We start from the raw sequence: 24,988 nt of genomic DNA on the forward strand, positions 1-24,988 counted from the left end.
ACATGAACAGAAAAGCTAAAAGGGAAAGTTTAGACATTTTCTATTATACATATTTCTCTAATATTTCAACTGCAAGCACAGAAGTCCAAGCACTGTCCAGAGCCTCCACTGACAGCAATGGAAGACCACTAAAAATATTTGAGCCACCTTAAAACTAACACAGTTCTTAGTAACAAAAGGGAAATGACAGATTTTTTTTTTTTTTTACTGAAACCAGCTCTAAACAAACAAACAAAAAAAGAAAACAGAGAATCCCACTTACTATCCTTCTCAGGACATTGTGGGAGCAGTTAAAATCTGTCCTTTCACAATTCATGTGTTAGTTGGATCCAAGCAGTTTTTTAGTAGGATGCACAACTGAAAACATAGTATTAAAAGCAACACCAAAGATAAAATGCCTCTTCACAAAACAGCAGAAAGAAGCTAATGTCCAAAAAAAAAAAAAAGAAGAACAGATGTTTTGAAAATCAAGCTAAAAGGAATGTGTTGGGTAAGAGCAAAATCCTGGGTTCACTGACAATAAGAAAGAGCACACAAATACATCCTTTCTTCCACGTGTTCCAGTTCTCCTCTCCTGTAGTAGTTGCATTTGAAAACGGGGGCCATCTTTATGAATGGTCAGAAGTCTTTAGCTCTTCCACGCGAGACTCCAGGTCAGACACCTGAGAAGACAGAGGCATCGTTTTATTAATAATAAGAAAAAATTGTTAACCAACTCAACACCAGATGAATTCAGTGGTTCGATGTATGTCAAAAAACAAACAAACAAACAAACAAAAATACAAATCAGGAGACACAATACTTCATTTTCAAGGTGGTATGAAAATAATTTTGTGCAGAAAAAGACTGCTCTTGAATAAGAAACTCACTCCCATAAACACTTATCACCATCTACATTCAGTCGCTACAATGCTATAATATCTCCAAGATGTACAGATTCACAACTTAAGCACACGTTAGATGAATTAGAAGAGGTCAGGATAAAGTATGAGTGTCTGGATTAAGTAACCATAAAACAGCACAGTGTAACAGTATAAACAAATATAGATGCAAGAGGTTATTAACAGGGTCAAAAGAGAACGTGTTTTTTAAGATATAGTATCCTATTTAGCTGGATGCTACAAAAGTCTTCAGGTTTGTTGGCAGTCAGGAGTAGATTCTGCTTCACACTAAACCTGAAGACACTGCACTACAGCTTCAATTTGATGTATGAATTCTTCTTACAAGAATTCAAGTTACAAGTTGCAAAGTTACACTTTGTGCCAGTCATGAAAAGCAAAGATCAGCACTCAAAAATCAATACAGTTTCAAGGAACACAATACTCTGCCTCATTCAGGGCATCGGTCTAATGCTAAAATGCAACTTCAACAATCACAAACACACACACACACACACTATCCTACCTTGTCCTGGAGCTGATCTGCCTCCTCCTTATGTGAGGCTTCTGTCTCCTCCAGTGTCCTCCGCTGAGCTGTTTCCTTCTTCAGAAACTCAATCTCCCTACACACACACACAGGGCATAGTTCAAAAGAAAAGTTAAAAAAAAAAACTATATACACAGCCTCAATATGGGGCAGACCCACATCCAATCCAACATTAAACAGATAATTACAACTCAGGCACATTACTCGCACTGAAAAGAGTGTCTCTGTGGTTTGAGTGAAGTCTACAGAGACACCTGTATTTTAATTAAGAATTCATAATTAGTCAAAATATCTTGTAGACCTCTCATTTACGAGTTTGTTTGTAAAGTCTGCTTTAAGGTTATCACAGTCCGCCTGACATGTCTAGCTTCAATTTGTTAGCAGCAGGCTAGTAATGTACAGTGAGAGAGAACTTATGTCCAACCTACAGCTGCACCTTCTCCACTCAGGTCGTCACTTGTGCGGCTCTGAGAGCTCATATAATCAGAGCCAGAGGCTCCTCTGTGCCTGATGCCACACAGCTGATTAAGAGGAATATAAGGAAGGGCCCAAGGCTAATCCTCAAAAACAGTCTAACCGTCTGCACAGTTTGGACTTTTACTTGAGACATAAGTTGTAGGACTTGTATGGAGTTGCAGTATGGATTTTTTTTTTTTTAAAAAAGGATCTTTATATTGAACTTGTACTTTTAGATGTCCTGTTTGTGCTTGCTAGTTCAGTGTTTGTCTGAAGAAATGGATCTTGCCGCCATGTAAATAATCTGAGTAAATATGGAAATGTCTTGGCCTTGAACATCACTACCTGTACTGAATAAAAAAAAAGACTTTTTAAGCTGTGGACACAAAGGCTTATTGATAGGATACCAAACATGAGCACTCATTTGCGTGTAATGAGAGTTAGACCTTCCTGTCACAAAAAATAATAACAACAAATACGCAAATATGTTGCACATCACTGCCTGATAAGAGTTGGAATGTTTTGAGAGTGTGTAACTGTAAGAGTGGACACAGAGTTCTTCGGGGGTCGAGGCATACAAAGAGAAATTTTGTTCATCTCTCATCTCCGCTCTGGTCTCTTTCAGCTGATGGCTCACCTTATTCAGTTCATTCTTCTCTCACGTGAGTGTTTTCTGTTTGGCACCATGTAAGATTTATACATTTTACTCAAGTGGCTACCCAGTGTTTGAGTACATATGTTTGATAAACTACAGATTTAAATGTAATAAGTCACATTACTTATATTTACTATACATCTGTTTACATTTCTTTTAACCTATTCACATTCATCTTTTACTTTACTGCTTGGCTGTGCTACACTTCAGTGAATGAGTGTGGCTGACTGATTGACTGATTTTTTAAAATCTGATTGCAGTATCAGTTGACTGAAAAGTAATGGTATTGGCCTCTGCTCTTTGCAGGACTCTGCACATTATCTCTGTGTGTTCTTCGTTACTACCATTATGTGAATGAGAGGAAGAACTGGGCAGAAGCACAGAGATACTGCAGAAAGAGGTACACTGATCTGGCCACTTTTGACAACAAAGACGACATAAATAGGCTGATTAAAGAGACAGCAAGGAGTGGTTATGGGTACCAGCGGACTTGGATAGGATTGTACAATGATATCAACAGCTGGAAATGGTCCTTGGAAGACAAAGATCTCTATGGCCTGAGTGGCATGAAATATACAAACTGGAGGAAGGGGCAGCCAGATAACAAGCAGGGTAAAATGGAGGAATGTGCATTTATGGAGGCAAACGGCCAGTGGCACGATGACAACTGCTTTCGTGCACGCTCATTTGTGTGCTATGACGGTGAGAAATCAATGTATTACTTTTCAGCCTACCAACATAGTTTTTGGTATCTGCAGTCAGTTTTCATCTATTTTTGATGTTGATACAAACATAATCTGACAGCACTTTAAATCGAATAAGACTACAATATGTGCTTTGTCACCCTGATAGCATATGATTTTAGATGTAACATAACGAACTGTTGCGCATTCAAGACCATTTCAATCTGTCTTACAGAAGGAGCTGCAAACCAATATGTAAAAATTGACAAACAAAGGTCTTGGAGAGAAGCTCAGAACTACTGTAGAGCGCATCACACAGACTTGGTCAGTGTAATGAACCAGACTGAGAATACAGAGATAGAGACACTGGCAACAAATGAAGTCTGGATTGGCTTGTTCAGAGGCTCCTGGAGGTGGTCAGACCACAGTAATTTCTCCTTCAAATACTGGGACTCAGGTCAGCCTAATAATTTGCACGGGAATCAAAACTGTGCAGAAACCTGGCCTGACAAAGGCGGACGATGGAACGATTGGAACTGCAGTGATGAACTGCCTTTTGTCTGCTATACTGGTGAGTCAGTCAATAAACAATCTTTTATCTGTTATCAAAACCTGAGTCTCAATATATTTTGGCAAATCTTGATCAACAGAAGATGAAATATTTTTTCTATATATAGTATGATCTCTCTCTCTTCCTCTTCTGTTTTTTTTTTGGCTAAATGGTGTCCAGATAAACTGGTGTTGGTTCATGAGAAAAAAACATGGATGGAGGCGCTGCAGTACTGCAGAGAGAAGTATGTGGATCTGGTATCTATTCACACAAACAAGACTCAGGCCTGGGTGTCTTTGGTTGCCAAACAAGCTTCCTCCCCTTATGTGTGGGTGGGCCTGCGTTACCTCTGCCCCCTTGGCGTGTGGTACTGGGTGAGTGGAGACATTGAGTGCTTTGACAATTGGGCACCCGACAGCAGGGTTGAAACGGAGAGGTGCGAGAGTGTGGTGAGGACAGGAGCGGTGGACAGAGTCGCAGGACAGAACAGGTGGCACAGCCGACCTGAGACTGAAAAACTCAACTTCATCTGCAGCACTCACACAGGTGAGCTTCGATTTCCTACCATGCATGCGCTCATTTAAAAACGATTTTCATGACTAAGAACGATCTCTTTATTCATACAGACGACTAAAGCACGGTGTGGTACATCAGTGAGGGAGCCGACGTGCTCGTTTCGCTAAACCTTCTCTGGGATATGACTGGGGATTTACATTAATCACTTAACCTCTTTTCATTGGCTACAAATCAGTTGCTTGGTGGTTGCATGTCTTTAGTTGATAAATGATTGTATACAGTGTAATATTATTTTTTACTGCTTTAGCAAATAAAAGCTTTTATTGCTTTGAAGTGTGTGATTTGATCAATAAAGGGGAAAGTTGAAAAATACTTTTAGATTGTTCTATCTGTCTTATTACTGTATTACAGAGTTAAAACAATCTTTCATCATTCTTGACTGTAGTCTCATAATATTAGTGTTCTGTGTGTTTGTTGTGGTATTCCAGTACAGGGAAAACAAAAGGTTTTCATACAGTGTCTAAAACAGGATCCAAATGTCTGACAAAAATGCAAAACAGAATATGGAAGACTTAGCATGCTACGGTATTCAGAGAGAGTAATCAAGGCGTGAGGGGGGCAGAGAGAGACAGAGAGAGAGGGAGAGAGAGCGAGAAAGAGAGAGAGAGAGAGGGAGAGAGAGAGAGGACAGAGACAAAGACAGAGAGAAAAGATATTTAGGTAGAGATATGTAGACTCACACCTGTGCTACCACTGGGGCTCATGCACAAACACTTCTTTAAATGTTCTGACATTTCTTCTTGAGTTCCAAAAAAAAACCCAAAAACGGCTGAGTGCATATGAAAAAATGCTGTTTTCACAGACTCATGAAACATGCTTATGATTCTGGATTTTTTCTTGTGTGTGTGTGTGTGTGTGTGTGTGTGTGTGTGTATGTATCAGTGTAACAAAACAAAACAGATGAGAAGGACCTGACAAAACATTTTGAAAAGAGGCCGCGAAAGGGAATTTTTGACTTCCGAGATAGAGGTATTGCTGTCTGAAATGAAGACAAAACATGTATAATTCTCAAAAGTGTGGAATGTGGTGTCACAGGCCAAAACCAAAAATGGCTATCAATAAATTGCTGGTGTTGTCAGCGGGATTACAGTGATATCAAAAAAGAAATAATTTGATTGGAATGGTGAGGCAAAGCTGCTGACAGACACAGATTGGCAGCCACATGGGGGACCAGAAGACACTCTAAATTATTTGATTCGGATTATCACATGTGAGACACTGCAAAGTCTGCACATGAGTTATTCAAACGAGTGAATTTCAAAATAAATAAACAGAGTACAAAATAAATAGACAGTTGACTTTCAAGTATTCCGATATTTTAAGCAATCTTACCAACACAAATATTAACACACAAAGGTAAATCAAGAATAATAGAAGAATTTACTTCCACCTCAGTCAGTACTCAAATGTTAATGTTTATATTTCTCTCATCATATGAATCATCAGTGGGCATGACACATCTTCAACGCTTCTGCTGTTCAGGCAACTCTCCTCTAGACAACCAATATATAGAATATATTCTTCAACCGGCTACTTCTTTTTTTCATCATGTAAACATTATAGTCATTACTTTAGTATGTCTATTATGATTAACAAGCAAAGCATTTGTTGTGTGTATTCTTTGGCATTTGAAAATTTTGGGCTAAGCAAAGGTCTGCCTGCGGCAAAAAAAAAAAAAACTCTCTATAAATACTTAAAAGGTTCTTTGTAATCTGCATGTCTTACTATCAAATCTGGGCATGCACATGATTGATGCGTGAGACTCGTGTGTGTGTGTGTGTGTTTGTTTGTTTGTTTGTTGAGTTTATTTAAATGGACATGTCTGTATGGCGTAAGAACTCTCTTACTTCTGCTGGTACTCTTTGATGAGACGCTTTGCCTTGCTGTACTTGCGCTCCAGAGCCTGGTACTGAGCCTGGGTCTCTTTCAGGTGCTCGTCCACAGCTTGACACAGGCTCTGGGCCTCCATCCAGTAGCCCTCCAGCTTCTCCATACGCTCCCTGTTCTCCTGCAGACTACGCTCCAGCTGAGCCTTCTCCCCACGCCAACGTTGCTTCTCCTGTTCTGCATGATTCAGCTGCAAACACACACACATGTACACACACACAAACACACACATACATTCATGCATGCATACATGTTAAAAAAATAACAATCAGAAAACAATTCTGTAATCGTACCTTTACAACAGATGTAAGGCAATAGCTTCAAAAATGGTCAAAGTGTGTTGTAGCGAATGATACAAATATCAAAGGGGACCTTCAGATTACAGCGTTTTATAATTTCTCCTACCTTTCTCTTCAGCTGCTGGATCTCAGCCTGGGTCACAGCATGCTTAATCTGGAGCTAAAATAGCAATTAACCCTCAATGGTTAGGAATGCAATCTTCGAAATAGATACTGTGCAATATTCTCTCATAAAATGCATCGTTTTGTAAAGTGACAAATCAGGGTGAGTCAACAGTATCAGATATTGCACTGTAAATAGTAAATTGTCTTTTTCAGATCTTCTTCAATGTATTTAAATACTGATGGCCTACAGCCATGCTCAACCATGTCCTTCACAAGAGCCTTGGTCCTACTATGATTTTAAACTTCACCCTACCCAACAGTGTGGTCTGAGTGTGAGGCGTGGTTGATGTGGGTTCTGCTCCCCTTCATTCTCACCTCTTTGTACTTGTGCATGAGTTTCTCTGGGTCCATCTCCATGGGCGATAGCATATCCTCATTCTCAGCCAGGTCAAACACCTCTATGGCACTGGGATACATAGGGCTCATCTCCTCCTCTTCTTCCTCATCTTCATCACTGCCATAGTCACCAGGCTTTGAGAGAGAAAGAGAGAGAGAGAGACAGAGAAAAAGAGAGAGAGAGAGAGAGAGAGAGAGAGAGTCATAGGGCCTACCACACTTTCTGTCCTTTCTGTCCTCCATCTACTGTATTTTTCTAACTTAATCGCTCAACTTTCATGATTGCAGTGGTCAAGTCTGGCCACTAGATGGCAACAGTTCATACTAGGAAAACATGAGACAATGTGGCACCTAAATTGCAGAGGAGACTAACCAGGACAAACAAATGAAAAATCCTTAAGCACACAGACGTCCATTTTGAATCTGTGATTTTACTCCAGTACATTCATTATTCTGTTCCTCAATGTCATCGTCATGTGATTTCACCCCTCAGTCTCCTCACAGTCAGGGACTAGCTGATCGGAAATGCACGGATAACACCAACCGCACATGGCATTCCGTAACCGTGGATACAAGTGAACTGAATCTGCACCCTCCCCCGCCCCCCCCCAAAGCCCACCACCCCCACCCCCACCCACCCCCCACCCTGGCAGTGGGAAAGGATCCGATTGGCTGGTGGAGAAACAGGTTTGTTGTCATGGGGATCGAGATGTGTCATTGTGACTGTAAGGATGATTCATATGAATTTCTTTTCTGGGTCAGTTCAGAGGTGGTAAGTGAAGAGCATCTTGGTCAAGGGAAAGCAACTTACAGGCAGCATATACCAACAGGAAATAACCTTATTCTTACCCCAAAAAACATGTCTGGAGGTGGATATTTAACACTCATTCACAGATTAACAGGACTGAGAAAACAATCCTAAAACAGTGTACAAACCTACCACAGAACATGTGCCATAGTAATCACTTGTGTTCAGATTCTGCTTCAACACCCCCCTCCCCCCCCTTCGCGCGCGCGCACACACACACACACACAAACACACACACACACCTCGTCCTCATCTCCCATGTAGTTCCCATAGCGTTGCTCCATCATTTCTCGTTGCCAGCGCTCCTGCTCCAGGGTCTGCTGGATGAGCTGGGCTACCTCACTCTGCTCGCCCGGCTTCTCTCGGCCAATAGTAAACCTGAATACACAAGAGTCTGTTAAAATACACAAATCACACGCCTCAATACTGAGAGGTCTAGCACAGCCAACCAACTTTCTCAGTGTTTTGTGGCATGGCGGTGTACACTCCCCTTCAGTGGACGGAAAAAGGCAAAATAATATCAGCCATCATTTCACTGGATCCATGAGCAAGGGTGAACTAAGACACTTTCACACTTGCAGGTCGTAGAAGATGGTCTGAGAAAAGAACCTGCATGTAAAATCAACAGGGGCCAGTGGGTTATTTTAATACAAAGTGAGCAAATAAAATGTGCACATTTTACTGTGTTTGCATTAACTCAACCATGCTTATTCAACCTTTGCTACTGTGAGCGGCTTGCAGTAAAAAACCTATGAGTCCAACAATTCAGTGGCACCTTTATAATTTCTGTTTTGCACGGACAGCAAAAACACATGTTCTTTTGTTTATTTTTCATAATTGAGAATTGGACAGCCACCTCTCTCTTTGCACCCATCTCACTGTGTTTGCAGATGGTTGTGTGCATTGCTGTGTGAGGGTTTGTGTGTGTGTGTGTGTGTGTGTATGTGTGAAGAGAACCCACCCCTGCCCCCCTTCATAGACAAACACCCCAGCTCCTTCTCCATTAACACTCATCTATAATACAGAAGTGTATTATCCATCTCATTCAGGGAGAAGCTCCATAACACACATAACAATTATAACTATGACACACACTCAATGATGAATGAGCACAGGGTGACCAGAGAGTGCACAGAGAATCCACAGACCCTATTTACTGAGCTACAAATAGTAACTTTTCATTTCCAAACATTTGTTTGTTTGTTTCATATGTTTTCTTTTACTCTGTGGTTTTCATGATTTCCCTAAGAGGATGTGGTCCAAAGTGTCTCTCAGGAGCAGGGCATTTGGGGTATTCTTAAAACCTTGAACCCTTAATGTGTATTCCCAAATGACTCTTAAATGTTAAGATAACATTTGTCTCTGATTCTGACACTGTACACTGCTGTACTTGTCTCTACACTTCATTCCATATACTTCACAGGCTGCAGTGAATGAGTGTTTGAACGACTGAATAAGTTAGTGAATGAGTGAGTGAGTGTGGGAGTGAGTGAATGGGTAAGTGAGTGAGTGAGTGTGTGTGTGTGTGTGTGTGTGAGTGGATAAGTGAGTGTGTAAGTGTGTGAGTGATTGAGTGAGTGTGTGAGTGAGTGTGTGAGTGTGTGTGTGAGTGGATGAGTGAGTGCATAAGTGTGTGAGTGAGTGAGTGAGTGAGTGAGTGTGTGAGCGTGTGAGTGTGTGTGTGAGTGGATGAGTGAGTGCATAAGTGAGTGAGTGAGTGAGTGAGTGAGTGTGTGAGCGTGTGAGTGTGTGTGTGAGTGGATGAGTGAGTGCATAAATGAGTGAGTGAGTGAGTGAGTGAGTGTGTGAGTGAGTGAGTGAGTGAGTATGTGAGTTAGTGAGTATGTCAGTGTGTGAGTGATGAAGTGGAGTTACAACTTCAAGTTCACCCTCAAGTTTTGGAGAAAGTGTACAAATCAGGGAGAGTGCTCCTGTAAAACACTGTTGATTTCTATTTCTCTGCTGTAAGTGCTCACCTCACAGTGCCAGAGGTGTTTCTCAGAACAGACGCAGCAAAACTCTGAGTCACGCCAACCAAACTTGTCCCATCCACCTCCACTATTAGATCATTCACTTGGATCCTGATATATAGAGAGACAGAGAGAGAGAGCGAGAGAGAGAGAGAGAGAGAGAGAGAGAGAGCGAGAGAGAGAGAGCGAGAGAAAGAGAGTGAGAGAGAGCGAGAGAGAAAGAGAGAGAGAAAGAGAGAGAAAGAGAGAGAGCGAGAGAGAGAGAGAGAGAGAGAGAGAGAGAGCGAGAGAAAGAGAGAGAGAGAGAGAGAGAACGAGAGAGAGAGAGCGAGAGAGAACGAGAGAGAGAGAGCGAGAGAGAAAGCGAGAGAGAAAGAGAGAGAAAGAGAGAGAGAGAGAGAGACAGAGAGAGAGAGAGAGAGAGAGAGATTTGATTGTATGAAATAACAGTCACACATCAGAGGGTCATTGTCCATGGTCTTAGTTGTGCACGTACCTCCCATCCCTGTGTGCAGCCCCTCCTTCAGTGACAGTCTTGACAAATATGCCCAGCTTCTCCAGTCCCATGTCTGCTCCCGCTCCCATCCCAATGATACTGATACCAAGGCCCTCGCTGTCTGTGGACCCACCAGCAAACACACGGATATAAACGCAGTGTACCACCCAGATTTTCTCAAAGATTTTTTTTTGTCCCTCCAAAGACATCTGAAGATAACAGTTAGAGTAGAGGGTTGAGACACGCAGAACACGCTATGTTAGACCCCCTCATTAACAAATCATGACTGGCTCGACAAATTAGAAACTTCTGTACTGTACATGCATTCCCTGGCCACATCATTAGAAATACCAACCTTGTAGATGTAATTTGTAGGTATACAGTTAGAGACTTTGTTACCATGCACAGTATGTGTTAACCATCCTCTAGTCCTTCATCAAGGGTCAGTTTCTGACCACGGATCTGCTGTTGGCCGGATATGTTTGGGTGATGGACCACTCTCAAGCCCACGGTGACGCTGACATGTGTAAAAACACAACGCTGTTGTGCCTGATACACTTGTCCCAATGTGACACTCGTTACCATGCTACTACCATATCTGTGTCACTGCAGTGTTGAGGATGGTCTGCTACCCAAATACACATCTAGCTGACAGCAGTCCTGAGGTCCACAATTCACCATTGATGAGCCGGGCATACATATGAGTGCTTAAATAAACAAATACACACGCACACACACATATATGCACATTTTGCATTTATATATATATATATTTATATATATATACATATAGTATTTTGCATACACACAAACACACACACACACACACATATATATGCAAAATACTGTGTATATATATATATACACACATATATTTCCTATCTCTGCTCTCCTAGCCCCACCCCCTTATGTGAGGCGTGCTGATGTTTGAGTGCTAATGTATTATGTGTTCCATTGGCAGTGGATTCTCTTGGCAGCGCAGTCATCCTGTCTCATTAAACAAGCTGCTTGGATATGTTCCTTCTCATTGCATATTTATGGGGCCTTTTGTCCTCTTCCTTATGGTTCAGATATAACTATGACAGAGACCAGAAGACAATACATTTGTCTCTGTCTTCAAATACCTCTAAACATCTTCAAGCATTCTCTCAAATGACTTAAGAGTATTACAGAATGGTAATGGCTTACTGAGGCTATGCTATTCCAATAAACAAAACACAAAGCTGTCTAACACCTCTTCACCTATTTATTTCTAACTTATCTATACTAGTTCAACGGTCCACTGCCTGAACCTGCTTCGCTGCTGTACTCAATCCTGATTAATGCTACCAGTTCATTTTTCTACACCATCCATCCATTTATTCACCCATTTATCCATCCCTCCATCAATCCATCCATCCATCCATCCATCCATCACCCAATACCTTTCTCCAGCTCCACAGGGAACAGGTCAAGTCTCTCCACTCGTTTCTCCAGCTCATACTCTGCAGAGGCTGCCATGGGATCCACTTCATCATTCCTCCGGTCATAGTCCTCATTAGAGTAGGTGGTAAACACCTGAAAGAGATCACTCATCAGTTACTTCACAACATTTTACATTGTCAAATTAGAGAGAGACAGAGAAAGATAAACGAAAAGTATACAATTGTTATTGTATGAAACTGTTCACAAACATATTGTGTTATCTGCATCTATTCATGCACCGGCTCACGAAAGCTAAAACACCGAGAGAAAGCAAGTTCAAAATGGAGGTTGACCTCCAAAAATAGGAAGACACAGTATCCTTTTGCATTTTTCATATCACTGGATGATGTATGAGGTCAATGTTATATTTAATTAAAACACGCGTCTCCATATTAGCCATATTTAGGCACAGGCATAAAGGCTGTATGACTGAATACAAAAAACATTTTTTTTCTCTGTTAACTGTGTAGCTGTCGTGAACAGGCAGGGTGCTCAGATGAAATAGGCAGGGTATATTCTGCGTAGTAAGGTATTCATATTTAGACCGAACTCAAACAGCATGATGGCCTGTCGGTTTTACATAACCAGCTTATGTGGGCACAGAGCTGTATTCTGTGCCAACTTCACCCAGGGAGCTACAGGCCCACTGTATTTCAAAAGCTTTTGCCAATCATATGCTTTCACATGGATAACCAGATTTGGGGCAGATAAGTATGCATTTGGGGGGAAAATGGTGAGGATGAGCTGAGAAAACACTTTTTACGATTTTATAAAAAATAAGCGAAAAAAAAAACCCATTATATATTTAATCACTAAACAAGAAAATGATCAGAATATGTCACTAGGATCTCTATTCCATTATTATTATCATTATTACTACTGCTATCATTTTTATTATTGCTTCAGTCTCCCCATCTTCGTTTCTTGGTATATGAACAGTGCTGAAATCACAAGAACTGCTGTCATGTCCACAGGTCTTGTCTCCATGACAACAACACAGCTATGCAACTGACTTGCTGTATAAGTTAGTTTGCATTATGGAGGTTTCCCACTATCCTACTTTTTTCCTGTCACAACTATGAATGTCAGGTTCTCTCTGTTATGCAGATCTGCACATCCACATTGCTGTATCCGTTCTCAGTAAAGGTGTTTTGTAGAGCATTATGTTTTTTACAACGATCGTAAGACCACGTAAAATGTATCTGTTCTGCCAAAAATCAGAATTTTTCTGTGGCTTGCCTACTTTAGCCCATGTAAGCGGATACAAATCCAAGCCACTGCCTGTTATTCATTCCTACAAGAGTCAAAACAGAACTTCTCACCTCCTAGGTTCATGCTGGCAGCAAAATGAGATTTCTCACATCTTTTGGATATATACGAAAAAGCAGCTCACTAACACACACACTCAGACACAAACTGTACAATGACTCAGATTATAAGCTTGTGTGAAGGCTCACACTGTGGTGTGTGGAATGAAATGGTTTTGTGGCTATGAACTGGTATCCATAACTTTACATAAATCACATGCGCTTTATATACCTGCAGCTTCGTGAAACATTCATGCTTTATTATATATCAAATCCTTCACATTATAATTCATATCTATAAAAAGAATTTCATGGCATTAAACAATTATAAAAAAAAAACAACAACCTCGTCTCTCACTCTAACACTTGCTCTCTCTTTTTCATAGACACTCTCACTCTCTTCTGGGTGGTGTTGTAACCGTCAGCAGTCTCAGCTGGTACAACCCATTTCCATAACTGTAATCATCAAAGTATGAGTGCTTCAGTGAAAACAAAACAAACGAAATCCTGTAACCTTAGATGATGCCACCTACTGTATATAACAGGAGCAGAGGGCTGGGAGAAGAATAAAAACCTAACGCTATGGATATGACTCTCTCTTTTACAGTCAGTGTGCTGAGAAACATTACACTGTTCTACCCCTCAAACACAAAAACATAAGCATCAGATCTTGCCCTTCTATGTCAAACATCTTCAACAACACTAACTCTAAATCTACCACCACAACTAGGACAAACAAGGAATCAGTTCCAGCTTCACTGTGACAAACACCCAAGGTCCTCCTTTATAACCACATACCCTACTCCCATGGACCCAGTCATGCATTTCTCCACCGACCACTAAATAACCCTTATACCCCCCATATGCCAACCCCTAACCAGCAGACCACAAGCACCCAAAATACCTTACCCCTCTTCCAGACATCCGCAAAAACACCCAACCCCGCCCTACTCAAGCTCAAACACACGCATCCACAGCCCTGTAATTGCTTTACTCTCGACTAGCATGCCAATGTTTGACCTAGTGGTCTCTCCACTGGGGTGACCCCTCCCACTGGCTAGCACCAAGCCTTTGACCACTGGCACAGGGCCACGGCAAGTATCACAGACCACCAGGTCTACTGCGCCAACTAAACCACACAGATAGTCGGCGAGTCACTGAGGTCAGACGAAACTGGCTTTTCCCATTTTTTCCCACTGGGACACAAACATTGGGATTAAGATGAGGGGGGAGAGCAGGAGGAGGAGGAGTGGGAGGAGGGAGAGGAGGGCGCACTGCTCCAGTTGTGACTGAGAGTAGGTCACATCCCAGAGCAGATGGCCAGGAACTCCCCTCCTCCGCCCATACCAAAGCGTCCTACTAAAGACGGTAATGACGTCAGGGCCAAAGCTACAGCTCGTCTGATGTGGAAAGCACGTCACCGCTGTTTCATGCAGTTGAACATATAGTTTCTTCTTTATTCAATGTCTGCTCCATTGAATCTAAGGCATGACCTTCATCACGGACAGCGCAGTTAACTCCACGATGTTAATTAGAGAGTAGAGTTGTATCACTAACACTTTACTCAAAGAGTCTCACTTGTGGCACACACTAACACCGTAATTATGTGGTCGTGACATCTTACATTATACAGATAGGCAGGAATATAAATCATTAGAATGAAGAATGCCACTCTCTTTCTTCGTTTCGCGTATGTAATACGGTGATGTTTTGAGCGCTGTTATGCAGTTGTAAGCCCTATTACACTACCACAGTTGCAGTGACAGGTTAACGGTGACTGGAGCACTGCCCTGTTGTTGTCTTATATTTACCATCAGACCAACATTCACTCCTGACTCAGAGTGAAACTCAAGAGCACTCTTGAGGTAATAGCCTTTCTTCACTTGTGTGCGTCTAGGCCCAGACACTTCACTTGTGGTGAAAAAAAAAAAAAAGAGGCCATTCACTCAGGAAAGCCCATTTATGGAGTGCTGCTAGGAGACAAAAAAACCCAAATAACATGGTTGGTATGGAGTCATTTCTGGAGACTGCCCAGGTCTTCTATTCAGGCTCAGAGAAAAAAGAAACAAGGTTGGTTCCTGGTTACAGAAATAAACGATGGTACACAAAGCACTTCTCTACGTTTCTTCTAACACATTTGGAAAACTGCATCCAATTAGCTCAACCTGCCAGCAGTGCTATCAGAAGTAACAGTTACTGACACTGGCATTGGATCACTTGAAGTGGAAAAAAAAATATATTGCGGTAAAACAGAGTGAATGTCACAAAACTGAACAGTGTCTGAACACCATGCACACACAAAAAACCTCTAAGCTCTTTCCTCAGAAAGAACAATGTCTCTCCTACCACCACACTAGAACAGGAGCCAGAACTCACTGCATTGCTCCACCAAGTACTGAAGACTAAACACCAACTCTGATACTTCCCCCTAAATCTTTTGTGTGTCTCTAGACATGTTGGGTTTTTTTTATACATGTGCCTGTAGTAATGTCTGTATTTATAGCTTTTTTTTTTTTTTTTTTTTGCAACGTGTCATACATTGATATCAAAGCTAAGACAATATCCAGACGCATAATTACAGATCCAGGGCTGGGTCTGTGCACTTTAACCCTCATCTAAATGTCAAAACATTTCTTTTCAATAGGCTCTCCATGATAAATATATAACAGAATAAATATGGGCATGGCAGCTTTGATTTGGTTTGGCTCTTTGTTCTGGATTGGCATGGCACTGCTGCAGGTGATGTTATGTACACAGGAAGGGAAGAAAAATTGGCTGACACTTTGTGTGTGTGTGTGTGTGTGTGTGTGCGTGTGTGTGCGTGCGCGTGTGTGTTTGTGTATGCAATGGATAGGGCAGTGCACACACAGTGACAGGTTTCTCTTGATAAAGTGAAGGACACTGTGACATTCTTCAGTGAAACTGTCCACACATGTACTCCAGAGGCCAGAGTGACTGTCACTGACATTCAGCCAGACTAAAAACCCAGATTAATTTGCTAATCAAAATGAAAAAGGAAAAGTCTTTATCAATTCTTTCCACAAACTATTACCCATTCAAGTTCAAAAATTAGTTTAAGCCGTATTCTAAAAGTTGAATGGAACCAAATACATTACATAAACAGTAAAAACATCATTGATAGAAACGTTTTTTTTTTTTTTCAACTGGGACATTCAGAAAAAAGAATCATTGCCCAAGCAGGGGCTAAGAAGTCTATAGACAGAAAAAAAACAGAAATATGCTCCAGTTTTTTCTCTTTAACAGGGAGGGTAAGGGAATGCATCTGCCCAGTCAGTTGATAAATTAGAGAGATGAGACACAGGAAGTAGTTAAACATGAAACTGCACAGATGTGATAACAGGAAGCAACAAACAAATATAAACAGTTACAAGGGAAGTCGATGCCAGAAATATAGATAAAGGTGGAAACTTCCTTTTCTGTATGTTGGGAGGCAATAGTTGTACTGCATTAAGCACACACATTTTCTAAAACTAGTGTGTAAGGTACATTTTTTGGGAGGGTAGGAGAGAATGAAAAACTCACCATGCTTTGCGCATGTACTGAAATATCACTACTGTAATATTAGCCAAGGTAATGTGAGTTTTGTCATTGGCTAATGTAAATGAGGCAAAAAAAAAAAGTGTGTGCTCAGAAGTGGGACACAGTCACCTTCCCTGCAAGTTTGTCCTTTTACAACTTACCCCATCCCTTTTTCCGCCACCCCTGGCTCTCCCACAGGACTTATGTGTGAAGCCTCTTTCTCCCTCTCTCTCTCTCTCTCTCTCTCTCTCTCTCTTTCTCTCTCAGACAGTTCTGGGATACCTGGTGTGTTCCTGATGTATTACCTGCCTCAAATGTCCCCCATGATTACAGCACTGCCTGAGACTCCAGCAGCCACTTTAGCCCACGCTTCTCTGAGATCCACTCCATGTCTTTCTAACAGATCACGACGGAAACAGGACAGAGCCATGGTGCCATGACAAAAATACAGAGCAGATTTCAGCCCGCTTCAACATGACAAGGCAGATCTACAGCACATGCTATATTACAACACACCAACAACCTAAAAGGGAAAGGTCTACCATAAATTGTCACGTCACGTTATGTGTCTACACAGATCAGTGCCTTTCCTGTCACATGCAATAAAAAATGATAAAAGATGACAGCGTTAGCCTTATAGAGTTCTAATTCAAATAAAATACCACAACGAGCTTTCATAGTTCAGACACTATTTTACCTATGCAAGTTTCTGACTTGAGTTAATTAAACGTCTGAACTCCCAAGAGCTTTTTTCCCCCCACAGATACATATTCATAAGATGTCTTTGTCTAGTGCTGAATCACAGAGAAAAATGATTGGCATTTAACTGACTACAGGAGCACAAAGATGGTTTGTGCTCTGTATGTGGTGGTGGTGGTGTGAAGGGTGTGATTACGGGCTTTGGGCGCAGAAGGATAAGAGAGAAAGAAAAGAGGAAGAAAATGAAAAAGAAAGACAAGAAGATTCTCACTGATCACCCTAACAATACAATACATGGATTCTGTTCAAGCAAACATTTCCAGTTTTCTAATGTACAAAATATGAAGTTCTAGCAGGACAAGGAGAGGGAGGTAAGAGTATGTGTGTGTGTGTGTGTGTGTGTATGAGAGAGAGAGGGGGGGGGGTGTAGGGAGAATATGAAGTAAGAGCAAATAAATAAAGAAGGAGAACAGCTCCCTGCATTTGGTTTGTGAAGCCCTGTAGGGGAGGCTTGCCTGTGACATCTACAATACTGCTATTTATAAACACTGCCAACACACACACAGACACAGGGCAATGAGAGCTGGAGAGAGGGAAAAGAATGACAGATGAATGAAAGTAAATGCTATGGAGGGATAAGAGGAAAGTGAATGTTGTATGAGTGTGAAAAACAACATGAAGCTACAGTACGAAAGAGAACGAGGGAGAGGGGGAAAGAAGGAAATCACGACTGATAAAAATAAAGAGGGTTGGTGGGGGGAGGGGGGGGGGGCAAGTGCATGAAATGGGGAAGAGGGAAGAGAGAGAGAGACAAGAACAAAGCGGCTAGTGTGAGATGTGGCTTTTAGATCAGTGTGCCACACTGAAGAGGGGAAAGAAAGAGAGAGCAAGAGACGAGAGCAAAAGAGTGAAAGAGAGGGACAGACAGACAGACAGAAAGAGGGGAAAGAGAGAGAGAGAGGGAGAGAGAGAGAGAGAGAGAGAGAGAGAGCCTTGCTCAAGCCCACTGGCTTAGTGAAAACAAGAGTCCTTGTGTTTTAGCGAGAGGAGCTGTTAAACATTACATTTTGGGGGGAAACACACTCCCACATCTCCAGTTCATACAGAAAGAGAGAGAGCGAGAGAAAAAAAGAGAGAGCAAGAAAGACAGAGAGAGAGAGAGAGAGAGAGAGAGAGAGCAGGAGAAAGGGAGAAAGAGAAAGGGAGAGAAAGAGAGGGAGAGAGGGTGCAAAGCAACAGTGACACAGCCACTTACTGACCAACACAAAGGCAGCTGAGGCTTGGCAGGCGCTAAATGCAGTCTCTCTTCTTCTGGCTAAGTCACTCTATAGTCTCCCACACCGACCAATGATAACGTCAAAGCTGGACCAAGCTCTAAGACAAACAAGGCTCTGTGAAACTGCACCACAACTGCACTGACACTATTCAGAATGTGATGTCAATGAAAAACAACAACAACAACAACAACAAACAACTACAACTTCACATCAGTTTTTACCTATAATTTAGTTATATCTTGCACTGGAGTAAAGGACATTTTGGATCTGCTGCATCATTTTAAGAATAATACAGAGCAGGTGTGGACAGAAAACTCATTAAAACTTTATATCTCTATGTACTGTAAATTCTCAAATACTGGCCAGGGCCTTGATTTACCCCAAGACAGGATATGATTAGAGATAGGCCATTATTTATGATTTGTCCCTTTTTAGAAATGTATTTTAGTAATGCTCCGATACTACCCCTTGGTACTCGTATCCGGCCGATACAGCATGGTAAACACTTGTACTTGGTATCTGCATCATAATTTAATGCTTGCAATTACGAGTACACTGACATATAATGACGTAGCCCGTAAACTTGCTCCGAAACTAACAGCGGAGCCCTAGTATTGCAATCAAACTTGGAATCATGTCAGCTATTTGGTATTTCTTTAAACTTCAAAACAAAGAAAATGAAACCGCTACGACACAAGCAATCTGACAAATCGTTTAAAGAATCGTCATCCTAGAGTACTGGGGCGTATTCCAGAAAGCGGGTTTAGTAAAAACTCAGAGTTAGTTAACTCAGAGCAAGTAGTAAACCTCCTAAAAGAAGAACCCTATGGGCTTTGTTTTGCTAGGAGAATGAAGCCATAGGGCTCTTCTGTTAGGAGGTTTAGTATTTACTCTGAGTTAACTAACTAAACTCGCTTTCTGGAATACCCCCCCTGGAGAGGCAATGCAGTTCAGGTTCCCTCCTTTGGCTTCCACAGCTCAGAAATTTCTATCAGCGCCATGTACTAGTGTTGAGAGCGAACAACTCACTGCAGCTTCTCAAGTTGTTAATGAGAGAGAAAAGCGACTTACGTGTGAGGGAGTGGAAATGCTTCTCTTCATTAAGAAAAACCTTCGCCTTCCGTTTACTCAGCCGAGCTAGATAAGTTTTGTTGCCAGTTAGTTGTTTGTAGCTGGCTACTGGCTTTGTAGTGAAGGCACTTAAACATTTCTATGTTTCGAATAATAAACATTTTCTTTGAGTAACTATAGTGCTTCTTCCATTAATTTACCACTTAAGCATTTCTGTAACTTAGGCTATTTTAATTTATTTTATTTTATTTTATTTTCTTGTCCGACCTGTATTTGGCACCGGCCTTCATTTGCCAAAACAGGCAGCAATTTGAGACCCGGGCATTACTTTAGAATTTACGGTAATTATGAAATTACTATTCATAACTAATCATTATTACTGTCAATTCTGTTATTTTCAATATTACTGTGCCAGTATACAATACATTACGCACAGTAATCAGAGATGTATTAGGACAGTGTTAGCATTAGGCACAGCAAAGCCAGGAGATATCTGCCATAAGTTTGTGTGTTAGCGTGTGACTATAGGCACATTTTGAGAGAGAGACAGAGAGAGAGTGAGAGAGAGAGAGAGAGAGAGAGAGAGAGAGAGAATGCAAGTGAGTTGATAACAGTACGATCTTTCAGTTCATTAAACCCTACAGTCAGAACATGACACACAGAATCAATCTTGATTTCTCTCCCCTTCTCTCTTTTTCTCACTGCCTTATATAATCGTGACAGTGTCTTTTGGTTTTGCTATTTAGAATGTGAACTATCCTCCTCCTCCTTTTCCCAACTCACACTCTCACTTCTTTATTTCATCTATTCAAAGCTTCCATCCTCTTTTTGTCCATTTCCTCCCATCTCTTCTGCTTTCTCACTGTTATCTACCCCGCAAACTGCAACAGCACTCTTTACTAAATACACACAGACCTGATGCAATATTCATATTCTATTAGCATCATATATCGCAATATACACAAATACTCACACAGATGCCTGCACACACACACACACACACACACACACACACACACGAAACACACAAACTGTTTTCCTGCTTCATTCCTCCCCACTAATCATTAACAGAGTGTGTGTGGGCCTTCATTATTTCAGAGGAGGATAATCAGCTTCCCTGCTTTAAATGAGTCCACACTCAGCCTTCCCCAGTTTGATTTATATGAGGTACATTCAACATCCGCCGAGCAGTTTTATCAGTCTCTGTCATCCAACAGACTACTTTATTTTCGGCCTACAGGAGTTTTTTTTTCTTTTTTTCTTACATGTACTCCTCTCCATCAAATGCATTTTAACGCTATCTACGCTGGACAACTCCTCAAAATTCAGGTGCATTATGGGAGTTCAAGCTAAGGTCACTGAAGTTGCTGTGTGGGTGGAATTATGATGTTTTATTCACTTTATGTCAAAATACACACTGTTGAAGTTTAGAACGATCATCTGTATGAAAATTCGATGCAACAATTACAGGTTTATGCTACACCCATTTCATTTTACGTAATATATCCAAACTGCAGTTTCCTCCCAAACAGTCTTCATTAAGGATCTGGGGGTCAAAGACTCTTCAGTCACATGGTCACACATATAAGGCACAAGATCAGATCTTATACATATCAAACTTTTGTATAGGTCTCTTTCTCTCTCTCTCTCTCTCTCTCTCTCAATTTTCCTGCTTTTCAAAATGAGGAAGAGAAAAAGAGATAGATCTGTGTCACCCTAAGCTGATTTACTTCCCTTTCCCTTTTCTATTCCACCCTTTGCATGTCACATTCTCTCTCTCTCTCTCTCTCTCTCTGTCTCTCTCTCTCTCTCTCTCTCTGTCTCTCTCTCTGTCTCTCTCTCTCTGTCTCTCTCTCTGTCTCTCTCTCTCTCTGTCTCTCTCTGTCTGTCTCTCTCTCTCTCTCTGTCTCTCTCTCTCTGTCTCTCTCTCTCTCTCACTGTCTCTCTCTCTCTGTCTCTCTCTCTGTCTCTCTCTCTCTCTGTCTCTCTCTGTCTGTCTGTCTCTCTCTCTCTCTCTCTCTCTCTGTCTCTCTGTCTCTCTCTTTCTTTCTCTCTCTCTCTCTGTCTCTCTCTCTCTCTGTCTCTCTCTCTCTCTCTCTCTGTCTGTCTCTCTCTGTCTCTCTCTCTGTCTGTCTCTCTCTCTCTCGCTCTCTCTCTGTCTCTCTCTCTCTGTCTCTCTCTCTCGTCAACCCCAGAGCCTCCCACACTTGTCTGTGCATTGCATGTCTCCAGTAAGAGACACGTTCGATAACAGGGTCAAAGAAAGTGAGAAAGAGACGGAGTGAGACAGAAGGAGAAAGAGACAGAGACAGACAGAGAGGGTTAGATAGAAAGTAATCCTGTCTAAAAAAAAAAAAGGGGGCCAAACACATTAAGTGTCTGAGTCCTGTGGATGTGATGATAAGATGGACATCACAGCCCGATCCTGATCACCCACAGACCAAACAGTGTTGTTCATTAGATGAACTGTGCATTGGCAGTGCCAGTCTATGCCCTGTGTACCATGGGAGATCCAACCAACAGAGAAAAGACTGGAACGCCAGTTTCCAAGACAAAAGAAAACATTTAGAGATGAGATAATTCAATGAAATGCCTAAAGTCAAGCTGATTGTCATATTCTACGAGGACACCAAGTGCACCAGCCTCTATCGGCTTAAATTTCGCTTTTCACATGATCTGGGGTGGGCAAAGTCAATCAGATTCTGTGTAGATTATCAGAGAATGGCACATCTGATTTACTGAGACAAGTTCGATAATTAAAAATACGCAGAAAAAGTGGGATGCACCCCCCACTGAGTGTGATATGAACATTAAAACAAATGCTTATGGGCCAGCGATGAGAGGTCCCTTTTTCTTCATCGAAATATTGGTGAAGTTGGCACATGCAAAGCAGAACAATTAATCAATTTTCCAAACAATGGAAACGGTTTAGTAATGGCAGACTCAAACAACTCAGAGGTGTAATTGCTCATTTATGACACATTTAGCTTCCATCAAACCTGCTATTTTGAAACTATATCTCATGTGAGCTGAACTTTACTCAGAGTCAAATAACATTTTCAGAAGAACTTGCTGTACACCTGTGGACTTCCCTCTCACCTTAATGGGTCCAGAGCTGAAACGGATTTTGCGGCTGGGCGGTGGATCCTCCTCAGCAGGCAGTCCTGGGATCTCAGAACAGCTAGACTCTGGCTCGTAAACCTCATCTTCATCATCCTCATCTTCATCCAGTTGACTCCCCCCAGAATCCTCACCCACTGCACTGTAGGCACTGATATCTATCAGGTCTGCCCCAGAATAATCCTCCTTCAGAGTACCATCATCTTCCTCATCGTCCTCCTTACTGACCCCCACAGACCGACCTCCACTGCTAGCTTCCTTATCCTCTCTCTTCCCTGAGTCTGTAAGATCAGCCTGGGTTGAGTCTCTCCCACTGTTGGTGGCTACTGCTCCATTCCCCAGGGAGGCATGGATCTCAGCGGTGATCAGGGTGCTCCTGGCCTCTGTTTCTCCAGCCTGCTCTGATCTACCCTCTTCAACAGTCTTATTTGCAGAAATGCCATCTACAACATTTCTGTCATTGTCATTCCTTTTGGTCTCCTCCAAAGAGGTCTGGTCACCTTGGGTTTGGGAAGGCCCTTTTCCCCTGAGGATCTTAGGTGTGTTTTCCTGGTCCTTTTGGTCCTGGTTTTTGTTTATCCCATCCTCTTTATTGGTTTCCGGAGTAAAGGTGCGCACCTTTTTGGTGATAATCTTTGAGTTCAGAGCACCTACTCTGGCAGTGACTCCTCGGGAGGGCAGTGGGGGCGTGTTGGAAAGACGGTGCAGGTTGTTACGCAGCTCCGCGGCCCTCTCGAAAACAGCGCTGAGCTGACTAACGGTAGGAGACACTGCCTCGCTTGTTCCGCCGACCGCATCCAAGCTGTCCAGCGATTCAGTGCTACCGTTAAACCGAGCGACCACATCCAGACGTCCATCCTGAAAACCTGCAGCGCGTTCTTTCTTCAATAGCACGCGATTAGAGGCAGACTGTTTCTCCTGGTTCTGTTGTTCAAAGATCTTTCGCGTCTCCTGAAGCTTGGAGAAGCTGGAGGAGCCTCGTTGTTGTCCCCCTCCGCCCTCCGTCTTAGTATCGAAACGATTTACCCGCTCTGAGACAGTAGCACCCAGCTTCAGAAGCGCACTGTGGTCCACGTTTTCGTTTAGGCTGCCAGCCCGAGGGAGAGTGAGACGCACCGGTTTACTGTCGCCGTTCGCCTTGGCCGACTCCTCACTTTCCGTGGGGGAAGAGGCACCCATTTGCATGAACATGCTCTTGATGCGGTTCACGTTTGAGCCGTACGTGCGACCACGGGTAGAGGGCTTGGGCTTTCCATCCTGAGCATCACCATTAGCGGCGTTGTTTAAAATATCATTCGCCGGCTTCAGTGCTTGAATGCCCGCTTCGTACGCATTCCGGTGCGGAGAAGGGCTCCGAAGCGTGGTGCTGGCTGGTTTAGTGGACGTAGATTCGGTCTTCATCATGGTCAATTAAGCGTCACCGCGGCAATTCAGTAACGGCATTGCTTTCTCTCTTAAAACTACACCCTAGAAATCAGACCCTCGCAGTCCACTGCCCACTCTGCAGCGCAGTGACAGGAACCAGCTCGTCAAAAGCAATGCAATTACACCAAAGAAAAGAGTGAAAACAATATAAATAGCTTACAAATCCTTGAGCAGCATGATCCATGTACAGCTTGTCAAGAGCAGAATGAAAAGCAATGCATCTTTCACTGATCCGTGTTACAATATCCAAATGAAATTTAAAATATCGGCGGAAATGTGTTGATCACAAAAGCATTAATGAGAGATTGAAAAAAACACAGCGGTAATGCGTCCTGGATTTTTCCCGCTGACGACAGATTGCTTGTTTTTAATCCCTTTTCGCCACATCATTTTGATCTCTTCATTCACTCAGCTGCAGATTTCTGCTGCTCGCGCAGAACGGGCTACTGCTGCTGCAGCTGCTGCTGCAAAAAGAAAGCGCACCACTAGGTCATAGTACGCGCCGGATATACGACTAGATGTGCGCACCCTATTATATGGAATGCAACAAATAATGGAGACAGTTTACATTCAGTTGAACTCCATTTATTTTAATCTTGTATGAAATACACTTTGAAGTCAAAGGGAGGTTAACACATTATCGCAACTGACGTAAAGAATCTGGTATATTTGTTTACAATCCAGTTCGAACGCACTGATTCCTTTTGGTACCTGTGCTCACACACGATGGTTTGGTAAATAATAATTCGACGTAGCCTGTATCGCAGACAAGCCAGACA

At 42.2% G+C, this 24,988-nt stretch overlaps 2 protein-coding genes across 2 annotated transcripts in view; one reads left to right on the plus strand and one right to left on the minus strand.

Annotated features, from left to right (window-relative positions):
* LOC115811441 (zinc finger protein OZF) overlaps positions 1 to 24,988 on the plus strand; it is an 83,398-nt gene that overhangs the window by 2,957 nt on the left and 55,453 nt on the right. The gene's annotated exons all lie outside the window — the stretch shown is intronic.
* ppp1r9bb (protein phosphatase 1, regulatory subunit 9Bb) lies at positions 594 to 24,339 on the minus strand. The gene is made up of 10 exons (XM_030773630.1): positions 22,764 to 24,339; positions 11,731 to 11,863; positions 10,307 to 10,427; positions 9,817 to 9,921; positions 8,083 to 8,218; positions 7,012 to 7,167; positions 6,638 to 6,691; positions 6,193 to 6,422; positions 1,405 to 1,501; positions 594 to 662 (listed from the first exon to the last, which is right to left on the minus strand). The coding sequence occupies exons 1-10, from the start codon at positions 24,186 to 24,188 to the stop codon at positions 609 to 611; spliced, it is 2,511 nt and encodes an 836-aa protein (XP_030629490.1). The 5' UTR covers positions 24,189 to 24,339; the 3' UTR covers positions 594 to 608.

This window comes from Chanos chanos, chromosome 5, assembly GCF_902362185.1.
Source record: "Chanos chanos chromosome 5, fChaCha1.1, whole genome shotgun sequence".
Classification (NCBI taxonomy): domain Eukaryota; kingdom Metazoa; phylum Chordata; class Actinopteri; order Gonorynchiformes; family Chanidae; genus Chanos; species Chanos chanos.

Coding starts and splice junctions, on each gene's coding strand:
- ppp1r9bb (XM_030773630.1), bottom strand. CDS start 24,188: ATGATGAAGACCGAATCTACGTCCACTAAACCAGCCAGCACCACGCTT. Junction 11,864..22,763: donor TCAGCTCTGGACCCATTAAG/GTGAGAGGGAAG, acceptor GATCTCTTTCAG/GTGTTTACCACCTACTCTAA. Junction 6,692..7,011: donor TCATGCACAAGTACAAAGAG/GTGAGAATGAAG, acceptor TTGCTATTTTAG/CTCCAGATTAAGCATGCTGT.